Source organism: Accipiter gentilis, chromosome 6, assembly GCF_929443795.1.
Source record: "Accipiter gentilis chromosome 6, bAccGen1.1, whole genome shotgun sequence".
Classification (NCBI taxonomy): Eukaryota; Metazoa; Chordata; class Aves; order Accipitriformes; family Accipitridae; genus Astur; species Astur gentilis.
Window position 1 is genome coordinate 3,863,919 of NC_064885.1, and position 11,213 is coordinate 3,875,131.

The 11,213-nt window shown below is 38.8% G+C and overlaps 1 protein-coding gene across 2 annotated transcripts; it reads left to right on the top strand.

The window, feature by feature from the left end:
* The first annotated feature begins 19 nt into the window (after positions 1 to 19).
* On the top strand, positions 20 to 9,922 carry RNFT1 (ring finger protein, transmembrane 1). Of its 2 annotated transcripts, none has more exons than XM_049804058.1 (9): positions 20 to 129; positions 2,186 to 2,600; positions 2,925 to 3,001; positions 3,561 to 3,661; positions 4,228 to 4,381; positions 6,074 to 6,232; positions 7,079 to 7,144; positions 7,990 to 8,091; positions 8,283 to 9,922. In XM_049804058.1, exons 2-9 carry the CDS (start codon positions 2,228 to 2,230, stop codon positions 8,415 to 8,417), a joined length of 1,167 nt encoding a protein of 388 aa, XP_049660015.1. In that variant the 5' UTR covers positions 20 to 129; positions 2,186 to 2,227; the 3' UTR covers positions 8,418 to 9,922. The 2 variants fall into 2 exon arrangements, with proteins under 2 accessions (XP_049660015.1, XP_049660016.1); XM_049804059.1 differs by having other exon boundaries at positions 2,186 to 2,546.
* The last annotated feature ends 1,291 nt before the right edge of the window (positions 9,923 to 11,213 follow it).

The following is an 11,213-nucleotide window of genomic DNA, read 5'->3' on the forward strand; positions in this document are numbered from 1 at the left end:
GCTCCTCCTCTTCCTCCCCCCCGCCGCGCCCTCTCCCAACCCACTCGGCCTCGACGGCGGCGATGGAGGCGGCGGGCGGCCGCGGCCTGGGCAGCGGCGCCGGTCGGGAGGCGCCGGCCGCCTGATGAGGTACCGCCGCCCGGGCCGCGGGTTGGCGCCTCGCCTTGGCTTAGTGCAGGGGAGGGCGGGAAAGGGGTTCCCGGCGGCCGCTCTCCCTCAGAGCCCGGGGCGGCGGGTGGTGGTGGGGGGAGAAGGAAGCGGGGACGCGCCTCGCAGGGTCACCCCCCCCCCCCCCCCCCTCCCTGCACCGGGGCTTCTGTGGTAGGTCGGCGGGGCCGCCCCTGCGCTGCCCCCGGCGGCACCCGCCCTCCCGCCGCCTCCGAGGGGGCGGGCGGCGAGTTCCAGCGGCGGCGCGGCCCTGAGGGGGGGCGAGGGTGAGGCCGCCGCGGCCCAGCGGCCGGCGGGAGCGAGCAGCGGCCGGCGGGCGGGAGGGGTGGAAGAGTCTCCTCAGGCGCGGTGGGCGGGAAGAAGTGGGGAATGCTCGAGGGGAGGCTTTATCAAATATCGTCTTTTATCTCATTGGGGGGATGGGGGAGAAATTCTGGAAGCCTGCGTGCGGATTTCTTACGCTTTGAAAATCCCGTCTAATAACTTAGTTACTTGAAAGTTTGCTCGGCAGAGCGCCAGGGGAAGCTGCACTACTCGAACAATGGGATCGCTCGCTTTTTTTTTTTAAACACCGAGCTGTCAGTTTTTGCAGAAGCAGGCCCTAAACCACTACGTGAAGAGTGCTAATGAGTTTTGGTGTTTTTTTTTTATATACGCCCCCCCCTTTTAAAAAAACCGCATTCGTGGCCTGATCCTGCAGACCCACTGAGCGATACTGTTCACACATGTCAATACTATCTCCAGTTTATTGGCTTTATTCATGTGCATAAAATTACAGAACGTGAATCTTGGCTGGATTAAAGTATGATGTAATCTTTGGCCAAGAAAAATACAGTAGTAGCAGCAACATTTCTAAATGGTAGTAAGTTCCCCTATTCGGATATTGTTTAAATTCATGCAATTGACTCATCTAATCTAATTTCCATTTTAAAGGCTAAAGAATTCTAGGTTTGTGCAAATATATAAAAAACTTCCTGCAGTGCAAAATCAATTTTGCTTTAAACTTTTTGTATCCCCAGTGAAACTAGCTGTGTATGTACGCTAAGCTTTGGAAAAAATGATTTCAGAGAGAAATCTGGAAGAGTTTGAACTATTGAAAAAGGATTATAACAAAATTACCGATGTCTCAATAATACTATTCGATAGCAACAAGTATTGTGCCAAATCTGGCTTCAAAGCATTCTCCAAAATCATTACCCTCACGTAACACCAGTCCAGAGAAGTATATTTAACACTATTTGACAAATGTAAAGACTGACGCAGAAGTGAAAAACTGCCCTAGAAGACAAGAGGAAGATATCAGCAGAAAGAAATAAAACCTCATTTGGGTGGTCTCACTGTTAGATTACAGCTTGTTGGCTGCACTTCTTTTTTCACCTAGCCCATATGGCCCAGGCTTTTTTAAATGCTGCTTAGAAAATGGACTAACCTGGTTCTGCTCACCCAGACAGGATAATCTTGTTAATCTCATAATGGCCCTCAATTTTGAGCATGCACTGGCTTTTGACTAGACTTGTCTCTGAACAAAGGCTTACCATTTTATGGGTGCATGTAAATGTACTCTGCTTCCTTCCCATCATTGTTTGCTCCTTCTTTGGCCTACAACTCTTTGTATTTTTGTGAAATTATGCAGCACTTCTAAGATCTCTTCTGTACAAGGTAGTGCTGGTCTCCTATTTAGCAGCTTATGCTGTTCTGATTTGCACTGAAGCAACTTTAGATTTTACTAAGGCAGCCAGATTCACTGCAGGCTAGAAAATCTACACGTGAATGAAAGGATGTCATTTAATACGGCACACAGAAAACTGCCCCGTGGAGAACAGGGTGCAAACCCAGCATTCCAGCTTTCAGAATGAAGACAAACACTATCTCTCAGAGAGAGAATCTTTACTTCATGCAGGCAGTCACTCAGTACAATCTGTTGTATTTTGGTGTTGGTTTTTTTGTTGTGGTTTTTTTTTTCCCCTCGAACTAGTTCTCTCTTCTTTCAACTGTGACTTTTTATATCCCACTCTAGGAGACAAAATAGCAAGAATCTGGACCAGAAAAAACTCCCACCATGCAACCAAACTGCAGTCATCTCCACAACATCCAAGGGAGTGGTGATGACTCTTCATCTCAGAGCGCCCACACAGTGAGGTTGTCAGGAGAGAGCTCATGCCATCTTAGCGGAGATGTTCGCATACAGCTAAACTCTGCTGTGGGAGAAGCCAGAGAAAATGCAAGTTCCCGGCATTCAAGGCCAGGTTCCCAAAGTCGCTCACACGGACATGCCCACAGCGAAGCAGGGGGGCTCGACGACTCCACTCCAGACTCAGAGGAACACAGCGGCAGCTCCCTCTCAGAGCTCAGATACCTCCTCCAGTGGCTGCACAAAAGTCTGCCGTATATCTTGATTCTGTGTGTCAAATTGATCATGCAGCATATAATTGGTAGAGTATAACAAAATAAGGTCTGAGGGAACAGACCCTCCCCAAAGAGAAATACTAACAACCATGCCTGAAATATAATTAAATTTATTTTTAGCTTTATTTTTATTTGCTTTATTCATCAGAAAAAGAGACTTAGTAAATTACATTTCAGTGGCTTCTGTTTCCTTTGCTGGCATATGTACTATGTGCTTAATTATTATGGCTTGATAGTCTGAGCTATTAATTGTAATTAAAAAGATGTATTAGAAGTGGCTGGTTTTTTTAACCCACTTCAGTAATTTTTTTTCATTTTCTTGTGTATAACTGACCCTTTTTTCCTAATAGGCATTTCTCTTGGAATTGGGCTGCTAACAACTTACATGTATGCAAACAAAAGCATAGTAAATCAGGTTTTTCTAAGAGTAAGTATCACCCTATGCAACAAAGTTCTGTAAGTTAACCTTTATCCATCAATTTTTTAAAGAAATGTGAATGGAGATACTGTTTTATTTACCTAATAATATTAGGTGTCAAGGTTTCAAGATGGAAGTCAAGTCTTAATGCTTCTGTACAGTGTAGAGCTTCTCAGATAAGTAAGGTCTGCAAAATTCAGAAAGAGTTCCCCCTTGCCCCTCTTGACTTGAACACTGAAATCACTTCAACTGATAGAAGCTTTTTGGAATTTATGGGAGAACTTCTTAACTGTATTTGTAGAATCAAATAGCAGTTGACAGTTTCAAACTTTCAGTTGTCTCCACTGCCAAATGAAAACTTGTTCTTTCAGAGTGGGTTGGATTTTGGTTGTGTTTTTAGAAGAAACCATGATACACATAGAAATTGTTATGCTGAAAACATTAAAATTACTGCTCTACCTTTCCATTGAGTTCTCCTATTTTATTTGACCTAAAATCACTAAGATCAATATTTAAGACACTGATACTGAGATAAGGACTGTAATACGTCTTTACAATTATCTTACAGGAACGGTGCTCCAAGTTGCAATGTGCTTGGTTACTAGTATACCTAACTGGATCATCTCTCCTCTTGTATTACACCTTTCATTCTCAGTCACTGTATTACAGGTAAGTAGATGAACATCTCTATTCGCATCATAAATTACTCAAAATGTTTCCAGTTAATATTTAATTTTATCTGGGCTGCTGCTGTTTTTCTTTAATTGTGGCATTGGTTTCTCTTTCATTTTAATCTCCATTCCTCCTCTTTGGCCAAATTGAACAGGTGCTGTCCTTAAAAACAGTATGTTGGAATCTGCAAGGTTAGACCCCATACTCAATGGCACTACTGTACCACAGGAAATGTAATGGTTGTGATTCCTGGCTTTAACCATGCCACCTTGCCTTTGGAATACTGAAGATGGCATTCTGGGGCTCTACAGAGTTTGTGTCTCCAATTATTTTTTTTCCTTTGCATTCTGTAGGTACAGTCTTGGCTGTAGAAGGTTCAAAAACTGAAAGGTTGTCAGAAATCATAAATGATCAATTTGCAATAAAGAGTTCATTTTCTTAGCAAAATTTGTTTGCTGTGTAAACCACGTTTCCTTTTTTCAATTAAACCTGTCGTGATAATCTCTGGTTATGCTTTCCTCTAAATAGGGTGCTCCAGTAACTTCTGATAATTCTTTTTGTAGCTTAATCTTCTTAAACCCTACTGTGGATTTTATGAACTTCTGGGAGGTACTTTGGATTGTGGGAGTCACAGACTTTATTCTGAAATTCCTCTTCATGGGCTTCAAGTGCTTTATTCTCTTGGTGCCTTCTTTTATGATGTCCTTTAAATCCAAGGTAAGGAAACAAGTTATATTTTTGCTTCCTTGTGAAGATTCTTTTATGGTAAAATTAGCTAATTATTAAATTCTACCCAGAGAAAAATCTTTTTAATTAAAGGTCTGTATATAATCCACCACTATATTGTGGGTGAGAAAACCCTGTAGATTTCATGTTCTCCCTGCTTGCTAAGGAAGGTTTACAGTCTGATCTGAAACAATTGCTTGTATTATGTCATCGGATAAATGGGTTTATTTCTGTCTCTAAGTGGGGGGTTGGAGAAACCTTTTATTTGCTGCAATGTAAGAATGTGTATACAGGTGGCTAGAATGGAGCAGCTGAAGCACAGTAAATTTTTAGCATGCTCAACAGTAACTGACATGGGAAGATTTTTAGGTCTGCACATGCAAACAGCTGGTTTTTTCCATCTCTTAAAAAATAATTCTGAATTTTCTTTTTGTTAATAAACTTAAGCAATATTTGTGTCAGATCAATGAATTCGATTCATAGCTTAATTCCTCAAACCAGTGAAGCTTAATAATTTTCACCAAAGCCTACACTGGTTGGTGGGGTATTTATTTTTATCTGCTTCCCGAGGTGAGACAGGCAAACCCAATTAAATTTTATGTCAAAATAGCAAATACTAGTACTGGTTAAAAAAAAATAACATTATGAACTGTAATTATTATGTGGTAGCATTTGAACAGGATGTTTCAGCAGGTTTTATCTTTTAAAATGTACCAGAACAAGTTTTTCTCAGGTACAACTGATTTCTCTAAATACCAGTTTATAATAAAGATCTCTATTTTTTTTTCTACAGCTAGTGATAGAACATCCAAAAAATAGTTATTGAAAATTCCATTACACCAACTGTGACCTAAACTGTGGCTAAATTAAAGAAGGAATCTGGTCAATAGTGGCAAATTGTGGCATTATCCAGTGTACATTATAGAAAGAGTACTTCTTCCCTAATATAAATAGTTTTAAAGACAAAATTAAGGAAATAAAGTAAGACCTAAGCTAAATATCTATGATTATACATGCACACAGACACAGTGCTCTGTGCAGGACATTTGTGCTTTGTTGTTGTTATTCAGTAATTTTTAGGGTGTCGTTGAACTCTGTTTACCTGGTCAGTCCAGCTACCCTAGGCTTCTTTCCTGGCCCCCAATTTTCTTATCGCCCCATCCTATACAGGAGTTAATTATCACAAGAGAAGGCTTCTTACACAGGCATGAAATAACGTTTACAGGAAGAGAGTTTGTAATTTATGTTCCTTAATAAAAGAATGGGCCTTACTCTCACCTTCTAATCCTGAATGCAGGACACAATATTGCTAATGACAAGCTGATCTACGTGGACCAAATTTTTCTTATTTTCCTTTTTCATGTAACTTTTATTTTCTTTTTTAATTTTTATGAAATTAAGTCTGATAGCATTGCTAAGTAGGTAGGCATCTGACAAAGCCATCCTATTTTAGCCTATTAATTTGATTTTCTGCAGTACAGCAATCAATTGTGGTGGTATTATTTGTACAGTTATGGTGAGACCCATCATCTGGTCTCCATTCTTTTTCATGCGTCATATTTAGTTGTTTCAAGATACTATGAGAGGAGGTTACTCAAAAGAATAACAATGCATCTTTTCTCTGTATTTTAAAAATCCTTTGTGTTTTAAATCTTGAGCGATTCCTTTGCATGTCTTGCTTAGGGCTACTGGTACATGCTGTTAGAAGAACTCTGCCAGTATTACCGTATGTTTGTCCCCATACCAGTTTGGTTCCGTTATCTTATTGGCTATGGGGAGCTGGACAGTGTACTAGGATGGACCCTTGGGATATTGCTGGGCCTTCTCTACCTCATCCTAAAAGTACGTAAGCTTTATAATCCTCTCAAACTATTTTGTAGTAATTATCACTGGAGGGTTAGAGACATATAAACATGTTTCTGAAAGTTCCCCTGTCTTTGAACTGACCGGCAAGTCGATGCTTCAGTTTAACTGACACAGCCTTCCAAAACCGATAGGAAAACTGGCTCAGGACACTAAATCTTCTTTTTCTTGCACCTGTTCTGGGAATGCATTGGGGTTGCATAGCAAAGAACACTATTACTATAGGTCCCCTCACATCAGACGCTGATCAGACTGTTATCAGATATCGAAGAAAAGAGCTTGCAAAAATAAAGATAAAATTAATGGCTCAAAGAATCGGCATATTACAGGAAAGTAGATTTTCTCTCTGCTAGAGTATCCTGTGTGATGCTAAACAAGTTAAAAATAAGTATTCATACTGGCTGTCTACTTCACCAAAGAGCTCATCTGCCCCAAATGTAACCAGACTCAGTACAAGTCCGGCTTTGAACATGAAAAATACTTTATAATGCCATGGTATCTTAATTACAGGTCTAAATACTATTGCATATATGATAATAATGCTGATATATTTGCACTTGAGTGCTTCATTTCAGAACCTCAACACTATTTTTCTTTTAAAGAACAGACACCTACTGGGAAAAAAACTTGAGGCTAAATTCTTACTTTGGTTACATATTAAGCAACTAAAATAGGGTCCGTCTGAACTATAACTTTGCTTATCTTCCTGCCAACATCAAACTAGTAGCGAGACTTCCAGTGCTGGAATCTGCACAAAAGCTTGGAAGCTTTTTAGTTCACAGAGAAAAATACTAAGCATAACTCAGGTTTTCTTTCCCATTTCAGCTTTTGAGCTTTTTTGGACAATTGAGAAACTTCAAGCAGGTCTTACGGATATTTTGTACACGACCAGTGAGTACTGAATTCTCTTATGACAAAACAATAAACCCAATTTACATGAAAATACTTTTTTTTTTAAATACCTCATTCCTATATTACTTTGTATTGCTCTAGCAATAGACAACTGCATTTTTAAAGTAAACCCTGTATCCTTGTTCTCTTTTGCAGTCTGAATTCCTTGACTGTGTGATTACATTGTCATCTGAATAACAGCAAAAACAATCCGCAAAAAATCTATTCTGCATGTCTCTTCAGATAAACATACGTGAAATAACATACCCTTTTTGTCCTGCTTCCTACTTTTTAACTGGAATAAATATTGGTTGGATGCAGGCTGAGCTTTGTGCTGAAATATAATGAGAATTGAAGCTTGCCAAAATAACTGACATGCAAGTAACTTCTGTTAGAATTGTTAAGTTTCTAGATAATCTTTCTCTGTAGTAAGAGGTATCATTTAGAGCCTACTATTCATGCAGTAAAATGTATAGCACAGTGTCACTGAACTAAAAAGAATGATAAAGCACTTCTCATTTTCTAAGTGCTCTCTTGATCAGATTGGAATTTAACAGTGTTTTGCACAGATGTCACTGTTAAAACAAAACTGCTACAGATTTTTCCAGTAACTGTGATTGGGGGAGATACTAACTAGACTGCATGGTAAGTAGGAACATATAAGCTTTAGACCCCAAGACAGCTATTAAAAAACTTAGCAACATTTGGTTGGATTAGGGATTGACTAGTGTTCCTGACACAGCAGCCCTTATTCCCAATTCCTTCTGTCCTGGTATTTTTGTGTTTCATTTTGGCCTTCCCCCCTCCCAGAAACTAATATCTGCTGAAAATATCTTGGTTTACAGCACTATGGGGTGACGGCCAGCAAGAGACAGTGTTCTGAATCGGATGATATTTGTTCTATCTGCCAAGCTGAATTTCAGAAGCCTATTCTGCTTATCTGTCAGGTAATACACATAATCAGAGTTATTTTTTGCAAACTTAAGAATATTTTAAACAACTGGTAAACAGAATAACAAAGTTAGATTAGTGAGTGTATGTCTTCTGATTATTTTTAGAAATCAGGCTATGCAAATAATATACCGTCTTATACATGGAAGAGCTTAGGAGCTCTAAGTTCTCATTCTTTTCATTACAGCACACATTTTGTGAAGAATGCATCTCTTTATGGTTTAATAGAGAAAAAACGTGTCCACTCTGCAGAACTGTTATTTCAGACCATGTTAACAAGTGGAAGGATGGAGCTACATCTATGCATCTACAGATTTTCTAAAGCATGTCAAATAACTTGTTTTACAGTTTGTTTGTTCAAGCTAAGTTTTTTTCAGTTTACTGCAGATTAAATTGTAGGTGGCACAAGGAATGAATTTCCAAATTCTAGATATCATGCTTCTATGAAATGTTGCAGCATTTAAAACAGTGCAGAAAATGTTAACTTGACCTTCTTAAGTTTTCAGAATGAATGCAGAAAAGCCAGCATTGCTTCTCTTCTGATTCTTGTAGGAAACAATCAAGTCCTTGAAAAATGCTGCATTACTTTTTGCAGCAGCTTCTTAATTCAACATTTTATTTAAAAGTTTAAGTAGTGTTCCAGACTGTACTAAATTGTATTTATCCTTCTAACATGACTCAAACCAAAAGGTCAACCTATCAATTTTATTATGAGCAAATTTTATACTCTGGACTACAGTGAGAATTAGAGCTACTTGTCACACTTGGCATTAAAGATCCTTTAATGCTTGCCCAGTAGATGAGAGAAATTAGCTTCTTATTCATGCACCTGTAACAGCAACTATTTCTCACTGTACCTGGAGATAAGCCACAAGAATAAGATGTTTCCCCTTTAGGTTCTTGTAGACTTCTAATGGATCTTTAGCTTAATACATAAACCAACCACTGATGTTAGTTTTTTACTTAGTATTTTATAAAGTTGGTATTTTTAAAACAAATCTTTAATATTATATTTTTGTCATAACAGGAACCAGATTTTCTTACAGGGGAGAATCTATTTTATACTATATTTGCAATTTGTAGTATGCATAAAAATCAGAGAGAATAAATGCCTTTAAATCTATTTGTTTGGTGCATGTTGAATAAAGACACAAGATTTATTACTGTTTCAGTATTAACTTACATGTAAGCACATAACAACAGCTCACTGCTAGGTATACCTTTCCTGTTAAACTAAAGTCTCTGAAAAACAAAAAACCTCCAAATGCTACAACTTATTCATGACTAGTCTTTATGCTAATTATAGAGCTAACTTATGTATAATCTCACTTTTTTTTCCTGCTTGTCTTTTTTCACCTTGCTATTTAGATAAGACCACAAAAAAAAACACTGAAATTATTCTGTTACAGCAAAGTTAAATTGAGTTGCCATTAACTTAAGCTTAACTGAGTACCTTTAGGAAACTTCTAAATTTGGGGGATGCCCCCCTCCCCAAATTATAAAGTTAAACACTTACTTGATGAATGCTGTAGCAACTCAAATTGCCAGGCAGGCTGACAGAGTACTATAAAGTTGCAGCTGACACAGCCAGATTTATAGAGCTGACAGGGCATGATGGGAGAGTGCCCTTAAAGGTAAAGCTACAAGTGTAATACTAGTAGAATTTGGTATTCTGAATAAAATTCTTAATGAGATGGAAGATTCAAGCTAAGAGGTATAATTTTATCTTCAACCTGGGTTTTGCTGTAGCATGCTGTATATTTGCTAATTGTATTTTTGTTTGAAGTTTACTGCAGTTCAGAGTAAATGTGCCCTATGATTGTTCCACCATGGTATCCGAGTCACTGGGGAAAAAAGACTCCAGCTTAAAGAAAACAGGCAAAAGCTTCTAAGTCTGTAATTGGAAACTTATGGGAGTAGAAGAGACTCATTCTCATGGAAGCCCTTCCCAGCAGGTGAGGTACTTAGTTTGGAGAATGTGCAGCTGAACAGTTTTAGAGCAGTCCTGAGGGTGGCAGGGAAGAATTAAGAGCTTGGCCACAGCCAAAGTAATGGGCTTGTGCCTGTACCTCCAGTATTGTCAGAACAAACTGCTCTTTGTTTCCTCGTAGAGATCTAGCTATGCCTTAGCTTGCATTTGAAGTTCATACAAGATCAGAACTGGTTTGTTATTTAGATTTCATCAGTGCCGATATTCAGACTGCTGCTGCAGCAGAACTTCCCTTGAGAGATGGAAAAGAACTGAATCAGTCGAGGTAAAACAAAACAAAAAAAAGAGTAGGGGGAACTTAACGTTGGATTTTGAATCTGATGGGCCTGTAGAGACTTTGGCAGCTCACTTGGTTACACAATTGTATTTAGACTTTCCCAAACTTCATCATGAACATACAGTTTAGCTAAAGAGTGTTTTAAGTTTTTTTTCTTCATACAGGTATTGTGTGAGTACTGTGTAAACAATTTGAGTGCTATATTTAATTTAGTCAACAAATGGCACCTTTTAAAAAAGCTTTGCTTGTGTGAGTAAAATGCATGACTAAACCAAATACACAGTTTATAAGGACAGATGTAATAACCAACCCTTTCTAAAATACTGGGCAAAATAAAAATTGTAACTTATCCTGGATTAGCTTTTCCTGAAATGCCAATACCAACAGCTTAATCACTTTTTAATTCAAAAATACTTTCATTAGATTTGGACATGATGTTAGAGCGAGGAAATGCACTTTCTAATACTGGATTAATTTCATGGTTTACCAGTAATGGGTAGCCATTCATCAGAATTCCAGTACTCTGTGACAGACTTTCAAAAATGTTTTTAGAACAATAGGTCTAAATCACCTAATCCGTTCCTGAAATACTAACTGGGAAGGTAGACTCCGAGATGCACCAGCTGCTTAATACTAACAGTTGTCCTGAAAGCAGAGCCACTACCCTGCTGACTAAGGAAAAAGATCTGAGAAACAAGTACGCTTTCTTACTGCCTTATCCGGAAGATGAGTAAATAGCAGCCCCGTTGCTTATGCAGCAGGGAAGAGTGAGAAGGAAGCTTGCCACTCCATCATAGAATCTATGATTCTATGATTGTGCAAAGCTGAAGTGGTCTGTCAGGACCAATAGC